Source organism: Lissotriton vulgaris, chromosome 1_1 (genome assembly GCF_964263255.1).
Source record: "Lissotriton vulgaris chromosome 1_1, aLisVul1.2, whole genome shotgun sequence".
Taxonomy (NCBI): domain Eukaryota; kingdom Metazoa; phylum Chordata; class Amphibia; order Caudata; family Salamandridae; genus Lissotriton; species Lissotriton vulgaris.
In genome coordinates, this window is record NC_141685.1 from 1,462,617,855 (window position 1) to 1,462,645,612 (window position 27,758).

General features: G+C 44.1%; 1 protein-coding gene across 2 annotated transcripts in view; it reads right to left on the reverse strand.

Annotated features, from left to right (window-relative positions):
* ALG12 (ALG12 alpha-1,6-mannosyltransferase) overlaps window positions 1-27,758 on the reverse strand; it is a 112,534-nt gene that overhangs the window by 25,958 nt on the left and 58,818 nt on the right. For both annotated transcript variants that reach the window (XM_086967312.1, XM_086967310.1), the window contains exons 7-8: window positions 7,606-7,829; window positions 2,636-2,805 (exon numbers count right to left, since the gene is read on the reverse strand). In XM_086967312.1, coding sequence (XP_086823438.1) covers window positions 2,636-2,805; window positions 7,606-7,829 — 394 coding nt within the window. The remainder of the gene's footprint in view (window positions 1-2,635; window positions 2,806-7,605; window positions 7,830-27,758) is intronic.

The window sequence follows — 27,758 nt, forward strand, 5'->3', positions numbered from 1 at the left end:
TAAGGACCTGATCTAGAGTTTAGCGGAATGGAACCTTTGTCACAAACATGATGGATAGCCCGTCCGCCGTATTTCGACTTCATTATATCCTATAATGGGACTTGTAATATCGAGGATGGGAGTATCTCATACGACAAACTCTAAATCAGGCCCATAGTCTCAGCTTATTACAGTAGTTATGTTGTGACTAGATTCATGTTGCATGACCGGCCCATCACAAGATCGTGTTAAAAACAGTAAGGTGATACGAAAAAAAAGGGCAAACCAGGAGGGACGAGAGCAGTAGAGGTACGCAAGGACAAGACTACAAAACGAAGGAGGAAAAGGCGCAGAAATTGCAGGCAGAAAGTGAGGAGAGAGGTGGTGAGTAAAATGAGGCAACAGAAGGGTGTAGTGATTGAACTTCTCTAACGCACACTGCAGATATAATTGCTGGTCATTTAGTTACCAGACTACTTATCTGCACAATGCAAAGGGGAAACTAATCTATAAATCTGGACTGTGACCGCAGCCTTGGTCTTGGCTGAAACAGAGGTCCATGGTTTGAGGTTAAAAGAGCAGTGGGTATCAAAGGAAAATTAGTACAATCAGGTAGGCTGCTGTAGATTCTGTAATAAGTACAGGCATAGTGAAAAAGGGGGCACACCAAGATGGGTTGTATAATAGATCAAACTGATGCTAGGTTTAATATCGGAGCACAGCTATAATGGCAGACACTGGTGCTGGGTTAGCTAATAGAGCACACTGATGTTAGATTCAATACTGAGGTACACCGATTCTGTGTTGATAGCAAAGGGCAGGCCTGACCTCACAACTTCCTCACCCTTCACATCCATAAGTTCAGTCTCATGCTTCACCCCTACCATCTATCAAATGCCAGTGTTCAGCAAGAACTATTCAGCAGCTCCTTACATTATATCCTATGGGAGTTATATTTCAGCAGATGGGATATCCGTCATGTTTGTGATGGAATAAGCAGTCTGCCAAGATCTAAATCAGGTTCAAAGTCTTCATGGAATTTCTAAAGATAGCTCTGTCTTCATCAGCACCACGTCAGTGTTTTGATCCCCAACCTCCAGCGACTAGAATGCAGACAATACACTTTCCCTGTCTGGGGAAGCTGTATTCAGCTTCCATCTTGTGCCATTCTAAACACAGGGCATCTAAAAAGAATTCAACTGATTTCAGTACCCAGATTCATAGATGCACAGAGTTGTACTACTTAAGTTCCACTACACACATAACCACACACACTTCACACACAGGATATCAGCACAAGGTGCAGAGTTTACACACAAAAGCAAAACTTTATATGAGAGGACATTAGCCCACACACTCACTGACACTGATAACATGGATTGGCAATGCCAATAGGTATTGCCTTTGGGGGCCTATTGGCCTTCCCAATGGGGTTTAGCATTGCTTTACAGAATCCCCGACGCTGTACAGTATGGCTAAAGTGGAATTCAATTTAAAAAAAGAAATGCCCTATGATGCTGTGGCTCCCTTTGTTTTTTCAAAGTGAGTATCAGCAAGGAATACACAGGGCATGGTTGGGGGTAAGCAACATGGAGGGCGCAAGTGCGGGGAAGCATCATGGATGGCAGAAGCAATAAGGAAGGCGGGGACAGAAATAACAGAGACGGGGGCTGAAGCAACACAGAGGGCGAGGGAGAAATGCACAACATGGGGGAAAGAGCAACATGGAGCATGGGGGACAGAAGGGGAATAAGAACGTGGGTGCAAAAATAAATAGGGGGAGAAGCACATAAAGGTGAGCGTACCTTTATGCTACCTAGGAATACATTCCTGCAGTCAAGACATCCAAGGGTAGACCATCAATTGTGACTCACATGCACAGGTCAGGGATGCAGAAAACCGAGAGCACAATTTACAAAGTGCACACAGTATGGTTTTGGTTTACCATGATCTCTTTGCTTATTCATAATCAACATTTGATAGTAACCAAAGAGCAAACGCCTGTTTTGCTTTAGACTATTAGACATGCCAACTCTTAGACTTAAAGGCATATTTCTCCTTTTTTTCTATACAGAGGATCACTCTTTCACATTTAGGGAAACTGAGCTAATCTCAGAGTGCAGCGGAGACCTCATTAACCAGAGAACGCAACATTAGGAACCTATTATTTTCTTCTGTGTCCACCAGGAACCACAATGCAACGAGAACATTGTAGCTCATACCAAGTGGCATACAGATGGTTGAGCAAGTTTTTCTATAATTTATTTATTTTGCAGAGACATTAGTTTGTAGATTTTGAATAATGTATCCACTTCTTATCCAATTCTATAATATGATTATATGGGGCACGATTTGCAAACTAAATAGTTCTCGTTAATCATTCTCTGAAGGATGAAAGGGATTTAAACAGAAGATCTTGAAGTTAACTACAGAATTTTGCAGCTGGAGCTTTACCGCACTGAACTACTTTACTAGCATAGTTTGCAACAAATCACCTTTGTCCCACAGTTTGAAGTGTTATATATAATAAATGCCCTAAACATTGTGAAACAAACACATTTACATTACACGAACTCCAGTTTTGCTCACGTTTAGGCAGTGGAGGTTTGTTATTAAAGGCTGGGAACATTCTTTTGGGCTCCTTTTGTTTACCAACCTGCTGTAGGAGGCACCAGTCGGTGCAGTTGCTGTACTGCCTGTCCTCCAGGGTAGTTGAAATGTGATGCATAAAGAGAAACTGCGGAATAAGCAGTGTTTGCCAACAGGTGAGCCAACACACACACAGCTCCAGCTTTGTGCAGCCAGGATTTCTGGTAGTTAGTTAACCTGCCAAAAACAGATGAGACACAATTCAGTTAAAATCAGAGCCAGCGAACAAAAGAAACTGATTGCTCATCTGAAGCCACAGAACGCCATGAGATTAAATCCCAGGCTCTATTCAGTACTTCATCTACCCAACTCACGGCGATTCACAGGAGATAAGCATGGTATTCACGTTTAACTGATCTTAAAATAAGAAGTACAAAATCCTTCACGTCAGCTAACATCTGATAGAAAAAAATATATATTTCTGAGGAGCAATCTGATCAGAAATTGCAGTTTTGTGAGGCAAATAGTCTAAACAAAGAATTTGTAAGACACCCACAAGACATATATCACTATCACATAGCTTCAAAATACGGTGAATACGGGATATTGAGGGACACCCTCCCGTTCATGGAGGTGCAGGAGCAGTGTTTAATTTGTGCAAGCGATTGCAGGTGAAGGGAACCGGCACTCAATTTTAGGTCTCGCTAGAGCCAGAGCATGTGTTGGCCTGGCGAGACATTTAGTAACTGGCTTTTTGAAGTGCTACCAAAAGGCTTTCTCCGGCCACCAGCGAGAAGTTAGGCGCACGGGCGTGTGCTTACAAGCACAGGCGCCATCTCGCGGGCACCCTTACAGCCGCGATTACTTTCATTTTCACTGCGCCACCATCTGCCTTTCCTCGCTCCGCTTCTCCCACACCACAGAACACGTCCCCTTTCACGGCCGCGCGGTCCGTTACTTTTATGGCCGCGCGGCGAATGCTGGTTTTATACTGTGTCTGAAGAATTCTTGAGAGTCGAATAAAAACGGGCTGGTATTTAAATGTAACCATGAAAACTTGCTAAGCCACTGGCTTTCCAAACTCGTATAAACACATTCGTCAATAACACGCATGGGCATAGATTAGAAGGACGCAAAACTGAAAGGGAAAAGTCTCTTGGCTACCTAAGATGCAAGTAGACTGGCCTGCAAGCCGAAGTGAAGCTAGTCACCCGTTTGTAAACATTGAGCATTGTGCATCCTGTGCCTGACTGTAAAGTGGAAGTCTCTGAAACCTTACCGCGCACTCGCTTCTGCGCAGTCGCAGTTCGGCTGGCGGACCCTGATAGTAGTTGACGGAATGAAGAGGCTAAGATTCTCCATGATCGGCTCTCTCTCCGCCTCGGGGCCATGCCGTGCACCGAGCACCATGGCCCCTGCTCTGTATGTTCCCGGGGCCCTCCTCAGCCGCGCACTCGGCCCTTGCAAAGCATGAACCCCTGCGTACGTGCTGTGGAATACGCGGTTCGGGGTCCCATCGTCTGCCGAGCTGGGGAGCTCGAACGGAAGCTGCTTGGGGTGAGTATGGAGTGCACCCCCTATATAAACCTGTAATTTCATAGCTGAACACCTATCACTCGCCCCTGTCCATGCTGGTGTAGGGCCAGAGAGCTGGAAGTGTAATGAATGAATGGTGTGTGCTCGCCTTCATTCATTCATTCCTCGTCAGCTGCTTATCTCTCCCTGGGTACTTCCTCCGCACAGATAAATAAATAACATTTGAAAGGTGAATGCGAAATAACATGCGATGTACATTTTGCCCTTCAGCTTTTACTTATCACACTAGCACTAAAGCTAGTTCACACACGTTAGTTGTGGCTAGAGGGGCGTGCCATTATGGGGAGGCTCTTGAAAGTTGTGCGCTTTGTATGGCCTGAGCACGGAATTGCTGTCACACGCTGTGGCGGTTTCAGCAACCAGGCCTCTTGCGCATCCCTTGCTGCGCGTAGGCCTCTGGTGGTATGCAGTCGCTGTAGCTTCACCCCATGAGGCTTCGTAAAGGAGGAAGTTAAACGCTCATCAGTTCAATCCACATTTTAAGAATGTAAGCGCCATCTAGGTCCACAGTGTGCGATCATTAGCTCGGTGCATTCTGTCAATTTTATGTAATTGGGAAACTTACTTTTCGAACTTTATGAAACTGTCAGGTAAGCTTTTCCCAGGCAGATTTCAATCCTTTACAGGGAATTAATTGCAGACTAGCTCAAATCCGGTAAAATAGTGGTCTGTAAATAACCTGGTATTCACACCGTTTTGGTTATTTCCTAAAGATTACAGTGGTGTTCAGTAGCTCAGTACGGTTCACCTTGTTTCTTTATAGTTGTAAGGAGGTGATTTGGAAGAATAATGCGTTTTAGGACTCAGCAGAAAATCTAGAGTCCTCACAGTATCCTAAGGTCTTTGCCTCAAAATATGGCCTAATTGGTTGGTCATGTATTGAATGATAACTGGGACCAGTGTTCTCAGTGTCGGTCAAAAGATATTTTTTTGGTTGGTACATAACTGCCTAGAACTCCTTTACATGGAAAAGACTAGATACCTTTCTTTTTGAAGAGCGTCCAGGCAGTTTGGCTGATGGATCAGTACTTCCAAGATGATGTGTTTGCATAGTATCTCAGCATGTAAGGTGTCATGTAGCATGCTTAGTATGTTTTAACCTTTCGCTTGGACATAGAAGACTCGGGGTGCTGGTGTTCCATTAGCATGTTACTGTTAGATTCTTAACAGGATCTAAGAGAAGTTAGCTGTTGTGTTGTCTGCACCCACATGGGTGGCTTGTCTCCATATGGCTGAAATAAACTGTTTCTGATTAACTCTTCTCACAAGTGGAGATCACAACTTTTTTCTAAAGAAAAAGTAGCCTTAGCCTTCCAAATAGTTGCATTACAGGCAATGAAATTTGTAAAACCGCACCTCCCTTAAATGTTGGACCTATAATTGCAATGGTAGCACCAAACGTGATTAATTCGGAGCATGTTTCTATTATAGAGCAGAGAGAGGGGCCCCAGGCTTCACAGTCGACATTTGCAAACCCCTCTCTACAGACTTCCTCGTTTTACCTTAAGAGATAGCTTTGCTAACTATGCACAGTAAGCTATATACACATTTAGTAGGTGGAATATATTAGGACTCCATCCTGCTGGATCATAATTGTGCACACGTAATTCACTTATACTTCGATTTTCTTATATGCTGAATACTTTCGCCACACAGATAATGTTAGAATAACCCGATGCCTATAAAACAGATGTAACAGTGGGTCACAGGCACTTGCATGTGTGTGGAATCTCAAGTACTAAAGTACAGCACAGGTACTAGAATAGGTACTTTGTACTGCTGTCTTAGAAAACAAAACGTGTTAACTGAGGCTTGACATGCTCAACTGCAATTTCTCCTAGATTAATCTTGTCCCAACCCAGCAAGTCCACCTCTCTCTGCCTGTAGGACCATTTGTAATCTGCAAAGCACACACATTTTAAAGGATCTCTTGGCACCAAAGAAAACCTCAGAGCATCATACTAGTGTTCACTGAGCTTCACCCATGAAGGTTTTGTCATTTGACTAGGGTTTAAGGCCCTAATGAAATGAAATATCTCAACCTTTAGTGATGGAGGCCCTGCAATGGCATCGTAGGGCATGAGCAGGCTAATTTTAGAACTTTCCTTGCTCACTGACCCAACATATCGGTTTGGGAACCCACAATCTCATTTTTTGTGCCAAATCAAGCTATTTCTAGACAGTGAAATCAATAATGCTGACAGTAAACAGCAAGTCCAAGGCCCATACATGCCAAGTAAGGAATTTGCCTCCCATTCAGGGAGACGAATTCAGGAGGTTGTCAGTCACAAGAATATCAGCACTCTTGGCTGGATGAGCAAAGGAGTATAGCTACACAAGGCTGTCAGTAAATGGAGGACTGACTTTCTTCAATAGTAACAATAGGTAACATTTGTCACTGCCAAAATTCACCTTTTGAACACAATAAAGCAGATAACGTGATGGACGGTAAACATATGTACAGATCATAAACAATGGGTTTAGCTTTTAGTGAATGGCTATTTTTAGAAAACAACTCAGAATAAAAGATAAAAAGCATTGGCATAGACAATAGGTCTCACTTTTGGGACCTTATAAGTATTTAGTTATGCAGCACAATATCCTTGGTGCAATAACATCAACTGTTGCATGGCTAAAAATGTATGTCCCAAAGGCGAGACCTATTGGCTATGCCAATGCTTGTTGAAGTCTAGGTTTTATTTTTCTTCATTGGACTTTGACAAAGAGCCAGGGGATGAAAATAAAGAGGCAAAAGATAAATATAGGAGAACAGGGGTGAAAAAGAACCCGCTAGAATGAGATAAAGAGGCAGGAGGTGGAGGGTGGTGGAAGATAGAGACCTGAGGTGGAATCAAACAAGGCAACCTCGCCAATCAACAGCCACTGGCATTACACAGGGCCAGTGGCGGGCTCCAAAGAGAACAACTGGGGCCCTGTACTTAATTCTTCTTCTTATTTTTTTTTAACACATTAAAGACTGGGGTTAACTTTATAACGCACGGTTTTAAATGTTATTTTTCATCCTCGCAACCACATGGCAATACGTTTATTCTGGCAGTGGAGGAGAGTTGATCATTGGATTATGACTCTTAGTGGGCTGAAGAAAGCCAGCATTAAGGACTGAAAGTATTAGAGATTTGGTAAAAGAGCATTTATTTAAATAGTGGGAGCTTGTTTGAGTCTTTTGTATTTGTTGTCTTCATTCAGCAGTGCTTTATAGTATCCTAATATCTAAAGTGGTTGGATGGTATCAAGCTGGCGATCCAAAAAGTCCTAAAATAAATACATAAATAAAATGTAGTCACAGACAGTAATAACAGCACCAAATCTGCATACAGTTGATACAATTTGCCTTAAAACAAAAACAAGATGTGAATTAAAGCTATGTTAAGTTCAAAGCTTTAAAACAGCAGAAACAAACTAACAGCATCCAAAACCTACCAATACGCACAACCTCTTGCAGCCACAATATTTAAGATCGGGAATATATAGATGATAAACCGCAGCTCTTTGTGAGGTAGAAAAGAGTACAAGAAAACGAATCCAAATGTTGGCAGGATCAGCATATGAGTCCTTTTATCTAAGGCGCCGAAAGGCAAAAATACAGCGCTACAAGCTAAAGCTCGTGGCACAGCTGAAAAGAAATACCAAAGGAAAGGTGATGTCTGTACAGTGAGAGTTAAGGAAATCTGTAGGATTAGCACACATATTCAGAAAGCAGATTCTGACCAGGGAAACAAAATACAATATGACGTCAATCGCAGCCATAAATGCCATTGTTTACACAAAGGAATTGTCTATGATAAAAAATTTGCTTATGTGAGCATTGCATTTTTTGAGCTTTGTCAAAGGCTACATTTTTCTAACAATTCAAATTAACTACTGTTGTAATCTCGGTCATAATGCCGACATAAAAGCACAAGGGTAAAATCGCAGAAGTGAGTTAAGAGTGGGTTGAGAATCTGTGCCGCAGAAACCTTTACGGCCTTTTCCCGAATCAATGAAAAAGGATAAAGGAACCGTAAGAGCTTTACATTGTGGAGCTGCCCGGGCTCCCTTAAACCATGGTATAGATAGCAGGTATGTTTTTCAAATGTAAATGTAAATGTGTGTGTCTTGTAAAGCGCACTGCTGCCCGGAGGCGTCCTGGCGCTATAGACCGCTGGGGAACCCGTACTGGCTATCCGTGTGAGATGGTCCCTACTGGGTATCTCCAAGGTGAAACCAGGCATCCCCGGCGTTTGTGGGGGGCCGTTGTGGAGATGAGGCAAGCTAATGCCCAGAGTTGCTGAGTGTGATCCCTGGTTAGAGTAGGCACCGAGGCGAGACTTATCGAGTCCGCTGACCCTGGTTCAAGACCCTGCCGCGTCGGGAATTGAACCCTGGTCCCGGACCGTCCTCCGCTTCCGGGACTGCCGCCTCTAACCAGTGAGCCACACCACTCCACTGACAGGACTGGATAACGTACTTCCATATGGTCACCACAGACGCGGCGTCTGCCATCACCATCATTTCCTTCGGCACCGATTATGGTAACTTCTGGTAACACTGTTCACCAGTGGGTGAGGGTTTCATTCGGCTTGGAGTGAGAGAATACAGATTGTGGTCCCTTTCTTGGAAAAATGTTTAATTCCCGGGTCATTTGATATCCTGTTTTAAAGTTTAAGGCACTTACATAGCTTGGTTAGAAACAAACGTTTAGACCTTTTAAAGATTCATTCGTAGCAAATCTGTACTTTACAAACAGTTTAGGTTCTCAATAGGTTGTTCAAGAAACTAGCATGGGAGTGGAACGCCAGAACATCCAAGTGTGGCTATGCCCAGAGGGCCAGTGGGGTACTGGACAATTTGAGCTAAATGAAAACTACCCTAGGGCAGATTAGTAGCCAAGTCTATTAAGTAATTACTTCCCCGATTTTATCGTAATCTATTTATATCCCCCATGCACCTTCTTGTGTGCCCCACATCACTAATCTCCTCTGTGCCTTCCCCAACCCTACCCTCATTCTGCTAGCTATCTAAGAACTGAAAGGATGTTCAAATTTCCCCTTCAACGAGGTTGATACTAAAAATGTATTATGTATCGAATATGCACCATGTAATCACAAGATTTTTCTATATGTTTCCAATTTAAATCTACAACTTCAATTATTCTTTACAGTGGCCCTTAGAACCCATAGCCTCTCCAGAAGATATAAAGAGAAAAACAATAGGATCTCATATCAAATACATCACAGAATTGTCTCGTTTTTGGACATTGCTTCTTTCTGATGCTTCCCAACTGTAGAAAGGTAACATGAAACCATAATTACATTGAACACATCAATTTGAGAAGTAACAACCTACCTCCATCTACAATACCACCCTTTCGACCACCCCTGCAGAAATTCCTTAAGTAAGACCTTCAAGTGAAGGCTAACATCAGTACAGTGACACCTCAAGCAATCTTTAATTGAGTTTTTATGGTTTTTAGTTAGAGCCTGGGCAGCGCATGAGCTGCTCTGCGAGCTATGCTGTATTGGAGTATGGAATAGGAGCCCCGCCCACATGTTTCATTGGCTTGTGTCTTTGTCCTTTGTAAATGCTGGCCTCTGATTCGGTAATCTGCTTGCTAGTCCCTCCTTAGTACCGCCTTGTCTTCATTTGTAACCTCCCATGAGGACTGGTCCTTTTACTTTTGTACACCTTCTGTGTTAATTTAGTCTGTAAGCACTATTTCTTTATGAGCTTGTGCTGCAGCCTCTGCTGCAATATTGGTAGCCAAGCCTTTCTTTTTTTTCAAATTCTGATCGCGGAAGCGGCCACGTGCCTGTTGTTCTGTTTATTTACTTTTGATACAATGGTGGCACCTGCGCCTAAGCTTTAAACATCTCAAGCTAAAGTGCGGGTGCCGCGATTGTTTCAAAAGTAAAGAAATAGAAAAAAAGAATTGTGCATTTTTTTTCTATTTCTTTACTTTTGAAGCAATCACGGTACCCACGCTTTAGCTCAAGATGTTCAAAGACTAAGAGCGGGTGCCGCCATTGTAACAAAAGTAAACAAATCGAGAGAAAAAAGCGCACTGCCGCCATATTTTTCTATTTGTTTACTTTTCTTACAATCCCGGCACCCCGCGCCTAAGCTTTAAATATCTTTAGCTACAGCGCGGGTGTCACTATCCATTTCCAATGCAATACTATTGCATTGCAAATGCTCGGTTTTAAATGTCATCGTTAAACACTAAATGCAGCTGACTGCCAAGCCTTCTCAGCGCCTGCAGCCCGCAACAGTTGTTTGCCCTACTGCTGGGCTTGACTCGTTAGCACAAGTAATATCAAACGGGTGTGCTGCAAGCATAATTACCTTGTCAGAACACAGCCAGCTCCTTTTGTTTCTGGCCCGCTGGGGATCCTCCTCTGAGAAGAGACGTGTTCTCTCTACAGGTGATGTCATTCTTTTACAAATGAACCGAGTCGCATCCATTGAGGCTTGTAGTGCACAGTGTCTCTGACCCACAGTGGAAAAGTGCTCTTCACACCCGCAGGCATGAGCTGGCATTTGTCAAAATAGATTTTGTAGCTGCAGGCTCAAAACATATGATAAATGTAAATAAATAGAAAAGATGCACTGGATTAGCTAATAAATTATGAATGATCTTGGAGGACATACATTTCTGCAAAATTAGCTCGTTAATTTGAACTCCTTCCGCAGAGCACTGTTTCTGACTGGCCGTTAACCTTGTCCGGACCTAGAACCACAGACTCGATTTTTTGTATTCCAAGCTTGAGAAAAGTAGTACCCAGTAGTCAAAGTGGGGTGAAAAAATTAGGGGAACTGTGGGCGGAGATCAGGGGGCGGGAATAACCCGAGGATCAGCTCAGTGGGCGGAGTCAGAGGTGTGGCCAGAAAGAGCAAATCATTAGAATTTTTAATGGTTGTTTGGAATTCACTACCCAGCAGCAGCTGACGTTATTTAATGCCGCCAATGGATACACGTTTATTTCAGGTTTAATATGAGTTATTGACATTAAAATACATTCACAAAGTGGGATTTGTTTTCAATCACCGAATGTCTCAAATACGATTATAAGTGGAATCACAAGCCATTTGTCTCTGAGCCATGGAATTTCTGTCATAAGCACTTCTCCCTTTTTCCACAAGTGCAGTTCAAAAATGAATGGCAAAATAACCTAGTTTGCAAAAGTTTTCTATACAATTATGGCTCTGAAATATTTGCCACATATTGCATCACCAGCTGCATAATTTGATAATTTTAGGTTTACATTTTTTTATTGGAAGCAGCACATAGAAAACAAAACATACATTAAATATGCTATGTGAACCGACATTGGTATGGGACGTTTGAGAGGCAAATAAAGCCAAAAAAAGGGTGGGCATAGCATTCATGAACCAACCCGGCCAAAAAAGGCATACATATACAGGCAGTGGTGCGAAAAAACTTACAAAAGGAAACCCCGTCACCCGCCCCCAAAACCCCCGGTTCCCTCCCCCCCTCGCCCCCTCGCCCCCCGACCAGTGGTCAAATCCACCCCCCATCGCAACCTCCTTAGGAGTCCGCATCTTTGGGCCCCGTGAGCCGCAACAGCCGGAGGTATCTCGGGCAGCTGAGTTCCCTACATTCGGTGACTAACAGTGAGCAAAATGGCTGCCAGAGTTCTTTATATTGATCTTCATCACCGGCTAAGGTAAGCGACAGCTTTTCCATCCCTAATACATACCACATCCTATGTAACCAGCCTGTAGTGGAGGGAACTGTAGTAGTGCGCCTGTGTGTGAGGATGTTCTGTACTACGGAACCTAGGGCAACCAATCAATCAAAGCATTTATATAGCGTGCTACTCACCCGGAGGGTCTCAAGGTGCTTGGGGGAGGGGGGTCCTCTACTGCTCGAACAGCCAGGTCTTGAGTTGCTTCCTGAAGGAGAGGTGGTCTTGGGTTAGGCGGATGTGGATGGGGAGGGAGTTCCACGTCTTGGCAGCCAGGTAGGAGAAGGATCTTCCTCCCGTTGTGGTTCGTCGGATGCGGGGAACGGCGGCGAGGGCGTGGCTGGTCGATCGAAGTTGACGAGTGGGAGTGTAGAAGGTCAGGCGATCGTTGAGGTATCTGGGGCCTTGGTTGTGGAGAGCTTTGTGTGCGTGGGTGAGGAGTTGGAACGTGATTCTCTTGTTGACGGGGAGCCAATGCAGGTCTCTCAGGTGTCCGGAGATGTGGCTGTGTCGGGGGATGTCCATGATGAGTCGTGCTGAGGCGTTCTGAATGCGCTGGAGTCTTTTCTGGAGGTTGGCTGTGGTTCCGGCGTAAAGGGTGTTCCCGTAGTCCAGTCGGCTGGTGACGAGGGCCTGGGTGACGTCTTCCTGGTTTTGGTGGGGATCCACCGGAAGATCTTCCGGAGCATGCGTAGGATGTTGAAGCATGACGAGGAGACGGCGTTGACTTGTCTGGTCATCGAGAGGGAGGAGTCCAGGATGAAGCCCAGGTTTCGTGCGTGGTCTGTTGGTTTGGGTGTGCTGTCGAGGGCAGGGGGAGTCGTCCCAGGCGGAGGTTGCTGATCCCAGGATGAGGACTTCCGTCTTATCTGAGTTCAGTTTCAGGCGGTTGTTCGTCATCCACTCGGCTACGTCTTTCATCCCTTCGTGTAGGTTGGTTCTGGCGGTGTCGGGGTCGTTGGTGAGGGAGAGGATCAGGTGGGTGTCGTCGGCGTAGGAGATGATGTTGAGGTTGTGTTGGCGTGCGATGGCCGCGAGGGGGCTCATGTAGATGTTGAACAGCGTGGGGCTGAGTGATGATCCTTGTGGTACGCCGCAGATGACTTCGGTGGCCTCGGATCTGAACGGGGGTGGCTGACTCTTTGGGTTCTTCCGGCGAGGAAGGAGATGATCCACTCCAGTGCCTTCTCCTGGATTCCGATGTTGTGCAGGCGCTGTTCTAGGGTGCGGTGGCAGACCGCGTCGAACGCCGCAGAGAGGTCCAGGAGGATGAGGGCTGCCGTTTCCCCGTTGTCGAGCAAGGCTCGGATGTCGTCGGTGGCTGCGATGAGGGCGGTCTCGGTGCTGTGGTTGGCCCGGAAGCCGGACTGTGAGTGGTCGAGGGATCCATTCGTCTCAAGGAAGGTGGCCAGCGGTCTGTTGACTGTCTTCTTGACGACTTTGGCAGGAAAAGGAAGGAGCGAGATGGGGCGGTAGTTCTTGAGGTTGATGGGGTCCGCTGATGGTTTCTTCAGTAGAGCGCTGAGTTTGGCGTGCTTCCAACTCTCTGGGAAGGTGGCAGTGTTGAAGGAGGCGTTGATGATGTCCCGGAGATGGGGTGCGATGATGGAGTCGGCCTTGTTGAAGACGTGGTGAGGGCAGGGGTCGGTTGGTGATTCGGAGTGGCCATCTGGCGCCCCCTGCGCGAGCGTGAAGGGTATGTCAGTGGATTAGGGAGCCCCAGCAAGGTATAGGCAGGGAATCGGGGTAGTTCTGTTTGGAAATGGGTGTCTGTCATCTATTACCTGCGTCCAGTATGAATGGCGAAGAGGACAGTCCCATAAGAGGTGTAGCAGGGGGCCCGTGTGACCACAATCCCGCCAGCAATTTTTGTCTTTACTGCGGTCCATCTCATGTATCCGTTCTGGGGTGTAGTACCAATACGTGGATATTTTAGTTAGTGTCTCCGTAAGCCCAGTGTGGTACGCAGAGTGGCGTGCTCTATAAGAAATCTGGTCCTATTCCTTTTGGCTGAGGGCCCTGCCTAGTTCACGTTCCCAGCGTTCCCTGCCTAGGTTATAGAGATGTGTTGGTGGGGTTTGTAGTAATTTGTAGAGGTCGGATATTAATTTGGTGTCAGAGGTGCGGGACAGAAGCCATCAAATTATATTCCTGTTTAAAGAGTGGGAAGGGAAGTTCTCCGTCGGGGCCATAGATGTGGTATAGGAAAAGACACCCCGCTGGCTGCCAGTGTGTGAAGGCTCCCTTATCTAAACCTGGTGTGAAGTCGGGATTATCGACCAGTGGCGTAAGTGGAGAGGGGAAAGTGGTAAGTTTGTGAATAAAGTTGGTGGCGTCCCAGACCTTCAGGGGGACCCGTGTGACAAAGGAGGCGTAAAGGTTAGCGGGCCGGTGGGCCTTTCGAAGAAAGGGGATTTCCTGTAGCGGACGCCCTGCTATTGCCTGGTCCTGAAAGAGCCAGTGCTTCTCCGACTCCCACCTACTCCATTCCACCAAGTAGCGCAATTGCGCCGCCTGGTAGTATTTATGCAGATCCAGTATCCCCAAGCCCCCTGATTCTGGGGCTAACATGGCCAGTGCCTTTTTCATTCTCGGCTTCGGGCCTTGCCAAATAAAGTGGGCGAGGTCTGCTTGTGTTTGCCAGATCCATCCTGCAGGCGGCTGCAGCAGTAGTGCCCTGAAGAGGTAGAGGATTTGGGGCAAGACGGTCATTTTGACCGCTGCGATCCTGCCCAACCAAGAAAGGGGGAAAAGTTTCCAGCGGCCTAACTCCTCACGTATCCTCCCTTGAAGTGCAGTATAGTTGGCCGCAGTCATGGTTGTAAGTGTGGGGGCCAGCTGGATCCCCAGATACGGCACTGTGCCGGATGTCCATCGAATGGGGAAGAGATTCTGTAGGTAGGCTTTTGTGGAGGGGGACAGAGACAAGTCTAGAGCTATTGACTTGTCCGCGTTCATTTTGAACCCGGCCACCCCAGCAAAGGTACCTAACTCTGCTATGCAAGCCGGCAGGGCCGCACGTGGATTGTCTAGCGAGATCAGGAGATCATCCGCATAGAGACTGATGGTGTGTGTAAAGCTGCAAAACACTATCCCTGTTGCTGCACAGTTTTGGCAAATTCTCTGAGTGAATGGCTCCATATATAGGGCAAATAATAGGGGTGATAGCGGGCACCCTGCTTCGTGCCCCTCTCAATATCAAAACTCTCCGAGCTATAACCATTCACTCGCACCACTGCTGGGGGAATTTAATTTGATGATTTTAACTAATACATTGTTTGTCGCTCAAACAGATCAAAAGTTACAAACAAACGTGACTTGTGTTTCTGCGAAGTGGACAGCCCTTTGCAAAGGTTGACTGATCACGCTTCTCACTGCTGCATTTGTATGTCGAATCCTTCCTGCTACCATGCCGGGGATCGTCATTCGTTTTGAAGAGTAATACTCATGAACCACTGCGCATGTTGTGTACCCTTTTGTGTATTATCATTGGGACCATACGAGTGTTCATTGCCTATATACTCATACACAATAGTAATTGAAAGATATATAATCACATCTCGCTTTTACTTTTTTTGCTTCTACATTATTACATTGGCCACCTCCCACTAGTGTTGTGGGGTTGCCCATCGATAAGGAATAATTTCCTCTTCATCGACCCCTCTTCCTGGGATGAGACGCCGCTCCTCGTGGATTATGTAACCTCCTTGCTTTGAATAATTCATCAACTAAAGAGATTATTACCATTACCACACTGCGCCTCTTGGGACTTTGCTGTTTGTGACTGTTCTGACTTTTTCCAACACCTATTGGCCAACTACCCAAAGTGCCTTGACAAAGTTCCCTTTTTGGCACAACTGGGAACGAAAGGCGCTGGCTGTGTGCCAGTTTTGAAAGACAACCCGAATAAAGAAAGAAGTATTTATTTGACTAACTGTTTCCGCGTCTAATTTCAACGAGTGCACCTTCCATCTTTCTATGTGCATTTGTATGTTGCACTGCTACTTATAAGGCAAAATCTTTGCAGACTGTTAGCATGTGTAAAAGAAAATATAAATTATTACGCTGCAGCTTTTTTTTTGCTGCATAATTTAGTCAACACTGCAGAATAATTTTGTCCTCCATTGCTACATAATTCTAGTGGTCCCAAAGCAGGCAGCACATGCTTAAAATGCTTGTGCATGAAGCAGAAAGACCATGATGTTTGTAAACTAAGTTTGGTGTGAGTGCAAATCCTGCATCGCCGACCCCTGGTGAGTTGCACCTACTACTGCTGAAACAAGGCCAATAGAGGTACCAATGGCTGCAGCAGACTGGTCTCAAGGGCAGGGCCGGATTTAGCGCTGGTGGGGACAATGTTTGTTGGTGCCCCAAGGACTCCCTTCTCCATGGATTCCCTCACTACCACCCTTCAACAGTGCCCCTCGAGTCTCCATAACCACTTTCGCGCTCAGATGTATTTGATTTGATTTACAGCGCCACTGATATCAGTGTAGGGTGTCAGAGCACTCTACATCACACACATTACAGAGAGACAATCAATCATATGTGTGTAAATCACTCTATAGGAAATCTGTAAAGAAAAGTACTACATGGTGTAGGAGTCACATGACACTATACTAGTAAGAAGTATAGTTTAATAGTGATTGGTCTGGAGAAACACAAAGTCTGAATTTGGAACGTAATACCATGGTTGGGGGTTCTGGTTAATATTCAGAATAGATTTTATCCATATGAACACCCTTTGCAACATTAGGATAATCAAACACTGGGGGGAAAGTATAACTCTATAATTTATACCTTGCAGCTCTTAGATGACAGTTAATAGCTCACTGTTCTAAGTTAGGATTTTGACTTATAAACTGCAAGTTGGAAATGGATCTCTCTGACAAAAGCAGTAACCCACTGACCTGTTTACATTAAGTGCACTTTGTGATCTGCATGGTACATGTTCTTTGCAGCAGGCACATTAACCCTCTGCGCTACTTTTCCACGAGTCAAAACGTCCCCTTGACAAAACTCCTTCCCCTTGACAAAACTCCATCTCTTTCTAAGAAGAACATTGATCACCAGAGTTATCATTCAATTTTTATTGTTTCTGAAAATTGCTGGAGGCCAGGAAGGAGGCAGCCAGTGATTTTAGAAATATAATATTCTTGCAAATATGACACCCCCCATCCGAGTCAGTACCTCCAGGATTGGTGCCCTTTCCCACCTATGGAAAACAATGTTGTTTAAAGAAAGACGAGAAAACAAAAGTAGCGCTTCACTGGCAAACTTAGTAAAGTGGCGATAATATGTTTGGGTGAATAAAATCAAAGCGGCCCATTTTGAGACCACTCTATCTTTTATTGTATTGTAATTGCATTTATATAGCGCATACTACCCCTGACGAGGCGTCAAAGCACTTTTTCTGCGAGTAGCATGGTATTCCGGAACCAATAAAGGATTAGTGGTGAATTAGTATAGTGAAATATGAAAGTAATTTGAGTGGTGGATATGTTAGTCTGTTACACAAACGGGAGTGGGTGGGCATTCAGTGGTCTGACTGAAAGGAGCGGACATGTTTCTGAGGCTGAGACTAGCTGGTGGCCCCACACAGCACAGCCCTGGAAAGGGTGTATCACCAACTTACTCCCTCTCACCACCATAGGCAGATCTACCCCTTCTCCTGCTTGACTAAAGGTTGCCCAGCCCACAAAAGAGTAGTGCAGAGAGCTGGCCCAGCCCTCTCTGTAACCACTGACCCGAGGACACACCGTGTCAGTTTTATCTTAGGCACTTAAGTATTCTGGGAGTAGGTGTAGGAGGTTGAAGCCCTCCTCCCAGCCACCGGTTGATACCCAGGCGCAGCCATCATACCCCCGCAACTACCAGGGATTCGTCTCTGTTGCATCTCTTGGAAGGAAGAGGAAGCCGTGAAGCCCCCCTTCCCTGCCTCCCCTTGATGTTTAGAGGTGGTCATCATATATCGAGTGCTGCTAGTATATAATTGCAGAACTTGATTCATTGTTACTTCAAACAAGAACCCCGAAGAAAGTACTGTACTACTGCTTATTTTCAACTGTTCTTGGAAAAAAAGAAAAATAGAATTTCCCTCCTGACTGAATAAGAACCCTTTTACCTACTAAATGTGGAAATTCGGACCCTGTTAAACCTGATAACGCTTTGAAGCCCCGTTTATTACAGCTTGTGTGTTCCCCTCCCTGGCTACATCTGCTTGCCCTGACAAAGGTGCCTTACACCGAAACGCGCGTTGGCGCTACCACCAAGGACGGCAACATTATACCATCTAATTTGCCCTCTCTCTGTTGCACCCCCGTCCATTCAACCATAAGTCCATCTTTTTGTTGCAGGCTATGTGATATCTATCCATCTGAACTGTCTGAATGTGTATGAGTCTGAATGAACCCCTGAAGGTGCGAGTGTCTGTTGAGTCCTTTTAATTGCCCTGGAGTGAGTGGAACACTGAACTGTATGATGATGTTTCCTTCCCTACATGACATGAAATATTACATTGATTGTTTTTATGAATCCCTGAACATTTAATCCTTGAATGTTTTTTATAAATATATACATAAAAATCAATAAAACCATATATTTTCCTCCTCTAACAGAATTGGATCCCTTAGAGGACCATTTGTAATTTACTCTGGCAGGGTGCTCTTTTCTATTTCATTCAGCCAATAATGTCCACATATAATGCATAGAACATAAAAGTAATTGTTAACTACCCTTTAATTAGCAATAAATACTGCGCTAATTACTTCCCAAAAGTAGTCGTTTGATCGCCCTCAGAATAATGAAAACACGAGTTGGCCTGGCAGGGATTCAAATGTATGCTACGGGCACGACATGCAGATGATTGCAGATTGTGCATAACACACTTTGCTTTCTTATCAGTTACAGAACCTATGCCCTAAAGGTGGTCACTAAATCTCTAACAAATGCGTGAGTCCACGAAGCACTCTGCTAGGACTCAACCATTTGACATACAGATGCACAGTGCATTGCATCAAACATACTGACCAACTGAGCTCTTCCATTAGTTTGAAAGAAACCAGTGACTTTGATTATACACGGATCGTCGCAGCAAGTCCCTTAATCCACTGAGATATTTTACAATCTGATTCATCTTGCCCGCATACAAACATTACAATAGCTGAGTGAGGTAATGATTCTATTGATGAAATCTGTAAAGCAATTGAAACCCATGGATTCCAGTACCACTGTGGTCAGCATAGCTTTTCATCCCCCAAAGGTTGATTAATTAAAACAACTGAGATTGGGGAAAAAGACACGGATTAATTACAGGGTTACATAACAAAATGTATGGTATAGCCAAATATGCTATTGGCTTATTTAAAGTTTCATGACGGGATAGTACCTCAAACAAGCATTTGTACTGGAATAGTTTCAATAAGTGAGAAGGAGCAATACATAAAGAGAGGGAGAAAGTGGGTGGGGGCAGCTGCTGGGGGCAGGGGGCAGCTGCCAGTGGCAGAGCAGAAGTGGACACTGCATCTCTCTCTCTAGGAAGAACATCTTTATTCTAGCATTTTCTGGGCCGCAGAGGCGCAACTAGAGACAAATTTCAGGAGGGGAGGGCTACCAAAATTTTCAGTGGGAGGCTGACTCTTCTAGCAGTATGCAGAGTGGAGATGCAGGGGCTCTAAGAAGGGCTGAAAAGCAACAAGCCTCGTTAGCAAGTTAATTGTCTTTTAAAGACCTATGAAGTGCTCGGGCTGCGGCTGTGTGTGTGCCCGGGAAGCTGTCTCAGGCGGGCTGACACACACGGGTGGGGGCGGGGGGGGGCAATGGGCATTGCACGCCTTCTGGGCAGGAAACAGAGTCCTTTTCCTTCTCTGCCAGCGCTGCCTCTCCGACCTGCCATGATCGGCAAGCCTGATCTATAGGCCTTTGCTATTACTGTCCCTGGGACGCTCTGGGACGCATGTTTAACTAAAAAAGTAGGGGGACGGACTCGGCTAAATGAAAGAAGTAGGGGCACGCCGTGCCTTGCAGATCCTGCCCACTCCGACCACTGGTAGTACCATTTAATTTGGTAATAATAGCATTTGTTTTTATTCTTCGACATGTTGTGTTGAGTGCTATATAAAAATCACAGTTTATTTTTATAATTCAAATGCAGATTTTTGAGTACGTGTGCATGTGGGTGTAAACGTGTACATGAACATCAAAGGAGAAACCTAAGAGGTTTTTCAACATAGTTGTCATAATGTTTGCTTTTCTTGTTCTTCCTGGGGCATTTTTTTCAGACAGATCGTTTCCGCAGTGCACTACTGTCACAGGGTGAGAAGTGGAAATAGTTTATGTGATTTAACTTAAGAGTTCAGTCTCCAAACGATCCACAGCCAATCACAGTTTGATTGACTGCACCTATTCTCATGGCACGTGCAGTGACATCCTTCTATATCTGTGTCAACATTGACCGTCTGATGACATGTTTAGTATAGAACATAACAGGCAAGTCTAGTATGGGATTCAAAGGTCCAGAAAACATACTAAACTGAGATAACACTAATACTGGGGGCCATTTCGGGTGCCTGGGGCACTAAAGAACCAGGTTGTCCCTTCAAGAAACAAATATTACTAACTCTCAATAGAAGAGGTGGTGACATTTACACTTGCTTGCACTAATCAAAAGCCACGTACTTGCACTGAGAAAAAGAAATATAACTTTTATAATTTCGATACTTGGACTAGAACTAGCATTAGTTGTCACGCCAGCCCCCTCACCCCCCAAAAGGAATCTCCTCAACAAAATACACACATACATAAGCTTTTGGTAGTTCTCTCCATCCATTGGTCTCTTGAGGCGTTATTCGCATTTTGCTTCTGCCCCCACACTATTCAGCATGCATCAAAGGTTACAAGGAGCAACCGTATTTTAATTGATCACATATACTAAGCCACCTGAAAAACAAGTATTTGCAATGCGATAGGTCTCACATTTGCGAGAGTTTGCACTATTGCAATTGTAAATGACAATACCTTTTATTTATGTTTTGGTTTTTAAAACATAAATCAAAAAGGCCAATACAAGGCCAATAGCTCCAACTCGTGTAAATGCGAGGCCTATTGCATTGCAGATGCTTAGATTAACTGTAAACATTGCATGTTGTCCATTTGTTTACTGTAAGTGTACAGTAATATTTTCTGGCTCTACATTACACAATTTCATAATTCTAAACATATACATGTCGTTTGCCATAAAAGTGAGAGTGAGAGTGAGAGAGAGAGTGTGTGTGTGTGTGTGTTTCTCCCTCTCTCTCTCCAATCCTTGCATGTTGTCCATTTGTTCACTGGAAGAGTACGGTCATGTATTTTGTGGTTCAAATTCATAATTCTGGAAATATATAACACATACATGTCATTATCAGCCATAAACACTTCAATGTATTGTTGAGAGTGAGTCTCTTCAATCCTTATTCTTGTCAGTCTTTAATTTTGCGGCACACCTTTCATTCCTAGTTGTTTTTCGGTATGTGGTCCATGTGATTTGATATTTCATAGCTATTCCTTGACTTTTATGTTCAAGGGGCTGTTTCTGATGGTTGGATATGTACAATAGGATAGTTGTACATTATGTGTACTTTCTAATTGATTCTAAGTCAATTTATATGTTCCAATTTCTTCCACAGTGTTTACATTAAGGGGGATCTCATCATTTTTCCATCACCGAGGCCAATATGGCGTTTCAGACTGGTTTCTAGTGCTTTATTTTTTTGTGATTATGGGTGTGTTCTGTACCTCAGCCGATTTTTACAGATCGTTCTTCCACACAAAAATCAGAGATGCATTTGTGGATTTCCAATTAATAGCTATTGTCTTTTTACTAGCCTTAGCTTAAAGTGAGCAAACCTACACAATAGCTGGTTTTGTTTCAGTCTCACCATCAGCTCAAGTAAGCATACATAGGGTTTACACAGATTAGGTCTAACAACAGTTCTGTGACTAAGCTCGTGATTGACGCACAATAGTTTGCATTAATTGCAAAGGACAGCATCATGTGTATGAAGTCTGCACCGTATTTCCTTAATCGTGGCCAAACACTCAATACTTTTGGGTTTATTTTGTTAAGTCGTTCTGGTAACATGTAAATTCTGTGCAAAGTATTACATTCCTTTAGTCTGAATTTCTCATTTCTTAAAGCTTGGTTAGGGAACATGAATATGGATGCCCATTCTGAATCTGTCAGCTGTCTATCTACTTATATGTACCATCTACCTCTTGGTCCAGGATAATCTTTGACGTGCTCTGAACAGTTTGCTACAATATTGTAATAGCCTTCTGATTTGGGCAATGAGTTAGATGCATATGTAATGTAATAAGGGTTGAGGGTTCTGTATCTATCACTTCTCCACACATGCCTGGTCAGCCGTTCAAGAACTGACACAATGTTTTTCTTAAGCTGCTGAATGTGTGTGTAGGGTGTCACTTTTGAAGGGGCCTGGCATTTTAAAGATTTGATAGAAACGCCATTTAGCAGTGTTAACTGCTTTCGCTAGTTTCTTAACCTTACGGTGACACTGCAGTGGCAGCTCCAGAAATGATGCCTTACTAGTCTTTGTGCAATTGAGGCTCCATTTTTAACAGTACTTGGCTGTGTTCCATAGTCTTGTGTACGACTGGTTTCTTGCGCGAGCCAAACATCATTCACATCAATGTTGTGTTGTGTGGGTCCAGCGATATAGCCGTATTCTTCTACTTTCAGGTTTACAAACCATTTAGCAACCTATTGGTTTCCTTCTTTTACTGAGAATAGAGTTTCTGCAATAATAACATGTGTCTGCTGCTCCCTCAAATCAGATATGTAGAATAGGTGTCTAATGGCTTAAATGGTTTTCGGTGAATAATCAGCAGATATGCGAGGTAATATAATTAGTTTTGAAAGTGCAAGTGTGCCCCTCTTACTGATTCTCATGTTGCTGGCAGTGCTCTACAAATGATCTTTTCCATGGTCTCTGTCTCTTTATGGTATACCTGAATTGCCAGGTGTCTGAAGACTATGGTTTGCCACTTTAGGGGTATTAGAGGCAAATTGTGTTCGCTGTGCTAGTCTGATGCTCTGTTATAATGGACAAGATGGACTCTCATTTACTTTTAGGACAGATATCCTGATAAAACTTTCAAGTGTGGACATAAGTGGCACACGATCTGAAGAAGAATCCTAAATGTGTAATAATACGTCATCTGTTCATCTGTACCACACGGGTAGCTGACACGCTGAGACCACCACTTCAGGTTTCTCTTTGCCGGCCCTTATCAAGGAGGCCACCTCACATTTGTCAGTTACCACACTGAGCGCTGCTGATTCCATATTGTACAATGGTATAGGGACGTTTCCATCCTTCACCTGCTTTGCCCTGACGAAGTTCATTTCATGAACGAAACGCGTTGGCTGATGTATTTTCCTAATCACATGGATTATCAAAAATAAAGATGGATTCAACGAAGACACTAATCGAGCTTCTTTATTAACGTGATACCGTCCTGGGAGTGCACTGCTCCATTGTTCTTACGGTTCAGTTTTCCTGCTTGGTGTGTGGCATCCCACAACGGCGGGTGCAGGAACTGATTGGGCACACCAACCACCAACTGACATTCAAAATACTAAACTGGGGAACATGCAGAGGAAAGTGCGGCATTTGGAGTCTGCCTTTGGTTCTTTGTTGGGGGGTATTGACCCATCTTTGGATACCTTCATATGCGCAGAATCACAAAATTAACTGATTGACTAGTTTGGGTATATTTTTGTCCTTTTGTCCCAAACACAACAAGGGCTGAACATTACAAAATCTGCAAAGAGAAGGACTTATTAATGAACAAAAACTGGAGTAGTACCCTACAACGCATCTAACCATGTCTGGCATCTCTAAAATCAAGGCTCCAATAGGGATATATCCATCAGTCCAATATCCTCCTGACATTCTCTTGCGTGAGTGATGCAGAGCAAAAATGATAGCTTTCTGAATACTAGGATTACTTTACCAATCAACTGGGAGGAAATGTCTATTGTTTACCTATGGATTCCTTATGATGTACATACACTCAATAAAAAATTATTATGCCTATAATTAAAACCATGTTATGGTGTTGCCATGCCCATCAAAAAATGGCAACACCCATATTTAAATCCACAATAGAATAAAAACATCCCAATATCAACTTGGTTGCCCAAACCCAGCCAATTTTGGAGACTGACAAAAGTGCCATTTACAAGACAATGGGCAAAAGTGCTCACATCCTAAAGTGTAACCACACTGGATGCCAAAATCGCTGGTTAACTCACAGTCTCAGATTACTCAAAAAGAGAAACAGTATGACTCAGATGTCCCAAACCCACCACAACAGCTAACCGTAAATACACTTGTTCAACCTATTATAAAGGCCTATGCAAAGCCAAAAATTGCCCCAGAGCACTATTCAATTGTACAGAATTCTGTCTCCCCTAAATGCATGTCGGGTGCAATACCACACACCCCGGACCAAAGCATAAACTATGTCTTTTTTCATGGACAAAGTGAAAAGAATTAGACACCCCAAAAACTATCGCTCCCCCACCCAACTTCCATAACAAGACAATTGCTTGACTTTCTATCTCTCGGATCTCCACAAACTCTTATCCTTCGTGCACACCATAATAACCAGCAAGGACACGGGAGACCCATGTCCATCAGTCATCATTGAAGTGCAATCTGAAGTGCTTGCTACACATGTGCTGCATACCAACTCCAAACACCTCACTAGAAAACTAGTGGTCACTCCCTAAAGAAAGCTACCTATAACCCAGATCTCCACTCACTACCATTCATTACTGGGCTCTCTTGATTCTTTTAAGTATTAGAAAAGGTGATTGCTGCCCAGCTGCAGACCACATTTAAAACAAGTACCACCTGGATCCCACTAATCAGACTTCTGATAAAAACATGGACAAGGATGTGCACCATTCACAGTTTGAGACGATATCCTAGAAGCACCAGCCCATAACGCATGAAGTATGCTGATCCTCTTTGACTTGTAAGTTGCATTTGACTTTGCAGACCACAAAAACCTTCTACACAAACTACAATCAGTCGTCTTTGTCTAACAGGAAGCTCTCAAATGGTCTACATGATTTCGGTCCATCCGGAGGTAAAAAAAAAAAAAACTTGAAAATATCTACTTATCAATCAGTACAGTCAGACGCAGCGCCCCCCGACCTCCCCTTTCCTCCTTAGTATTCAATATATATACAAGAAATTCCTCATAGACATAAACCATTGCCTTCAGCTTCACTTCCACCACTATGCTCCCAACTAACAAAGCAACCTTAAGTCCAACAAATCTCTGACTGGGCCCAATGGCATTCAGATCAGAAAAACATAGATTGACAAAACTGCCTTAAACTAAATGGTTCAAAAACAGACACACTCATCGTAAACCCTCAACATCTCCTCTGTCAAATGGATTGTCTATGCCCTTCTACATTCCTTGGTCAAATTATTCCTGCCAAAAAAACCTGGGAGTCATCTGGGATTCAGCTTGGACACTTAAAACACTGGATCGGGGCAGTAATAAAAGCCATACATCTCCTTCTTATGAAACTACTCTAAAAATACTTTCAAATACAAGCACCAGAAAACCACACATTAATAGGAGGTGCACTGGTTGCCTCATGCCTGGACTACGACATTTCTATATGTTCTGGTCCCACAGCACACCAGATCAAGTGACTACAAATGTAACAAGCATTTGCAATGCAACAGGTCTTGCATTTACAAGACTTTGGGCTATTGGCATTGTAAATGCCACTAGCTTAAATTTTCGCAAATGCAAAAACTATTAAATTGCAAATATTTTTTGTTTTTATGCGCCACATGCTGCGTTTGCACGTGAAGAAAGGCCACACCACTTTTTTTAGACAAACCGTGTCTACAGAAAGGGGTGCAGGCACCATTAAAGTGAAAGCTCCGTATGGGGCGTTTTTACCAAAAAAGCATTGGTTTGAAAAACAAATGCATTTTTTGGTTAAAGTGCCCCAAACAGCACTTTCATTTTAATGGCCGCCACACCCCTTTCTTCAGACGCAGCTTGTTCAAAGAAAGGGACGTGGACTCTATTAAGTGCAAGCGTGGCATGGGGTGCTTGGAAACAACCCCAAAAAAGTATATGTGCAAAGAAATAGGTTTAGAATTTGCGAGAGTTTAAACTATTGTCATTTACATTGCTAATAGGTCAGACTCTCCTAAATGCGAAAGCTATTGCATTGCAAAACAGTGTCTGTCATGGTCCCAGCTGCTTGGAAAGGGAAAGAGCAAATGGTGCTCTGAATGTTGCTGCAAAGCACATTGTGCCTGCAGTAGAACAAAACTCACAAAGAAAATAAATAGTGCTTACAGACAACAGAAGTAAAAGGGCCAGTCCTCGTGGGAGGTTAAAAATCCCTACACTTCCTGTTTTGATTCACTCTTTTGGGTGCTTTTTAATCTCTGCTTTCTCCCTTCCCCACTATTTTCCTATCTTTATTTTCCACCTCCATTCTCTGTTTCCTGCCTTTCTCTCTCTGTTTGTAGTTGAATGGCTTTCTTGGATATCTCAGCTATATTATGCTACGGGTGTCTTTGAATCGGTATTTGTGTAGCAAACTTAACTGCTGAAAAAGTACAGCTTCAGACAGCTCGAGGTAATGAACTGCTGACACCCCTGAGGTACAGATCTTTGCTCGTGATGCGGTCAGAAAATACTTCAGATGGAACTAGCCAGTTCTGTTTAATGGTTCGGAAAAAAAAAATCAGAAAAATCTCTAGAGATATGGTAATTTAGTCACTATCAAACAACCTCGAGATTGGAACAAACTGCAATAGGTATTGCTCTGCTAGCCTCAACTTATCTAGCATAACTTCGGAAAAGAAATATGTAAGAAAAAAAAGAAGAGGGTAAGCTCTCATTTTAGAATTGTTTAAAAGAGACAGGTGGGATAATATGTAGCTTTGTCTTTAATAAAATCATGTTTTTTCTTCAGTAAAACGAGGAACGTTAGCATTTATTAGCAGAAAGTGCATGAGTCATACCATGATCACGTTCGGCACCCAGAAAGAGCCCATATCAACAGCTGCGCTGTCGCGGACCTGTACCCCTGTGCAAACTATGGAAGTGGTAATGACCGCTCGCTCTGTTCTTTCGAACTCTGCTGTCCAGATCTCAGTGAGGAGCATGTGCTGTGGACAGTGCGGATTTGCGAAACACATATGCATGCTCCCCTTCTGGGCTCGTGCACGGCTGGGGGCGGACGTAATGGTTCAGATTCCCCAGGATGTGAAACGAGGTGTTGTGTGTGGCGACTGTGGAGTGATCTGACAGTCCTAGCTGGACCTAAAGTACGTTGGCCCGACTTTGACTCCCTACTTGGACTCTCGTCACTTCCTGGTGCTCTGGGGAGCAATCTTTTAAGGACATGCATAAGATAAAACGTTCATGTGGCGATGAAGGCTCACAGACAAAGCGGCACCTGATTAAAAGCATAAAATGTGAAGTACTGCATGCAATCTGTAAGAAACAAGTGCTGTGCTCATGGGCGTCCGCAGGGGAGGGCAAGGGGGGGGCACTTGCTGCCCCCCCCCCCCCCCCCCCCCCCACCCCCCATCACCGGTCCGTCACTATTGATAGCTCCCACAGTGGTGTTTGTCTGCAGGGCCGAGTTAAAGGCAGAGTGGAGCTGCAGGGGCCCTAGGAAGGGGTGAAAACCATCAAAGCTTCATTAGCAAAAGGTCTTTAAAAGACCTGTGAAGTACTCGGGTGCGGCTGTGTGTGTGCCCGGGAACTGTCTCATCCCCGGCTGACACACACAAAGGAAGCTCTGTTATAGTGTGTTTGTACTGTTAG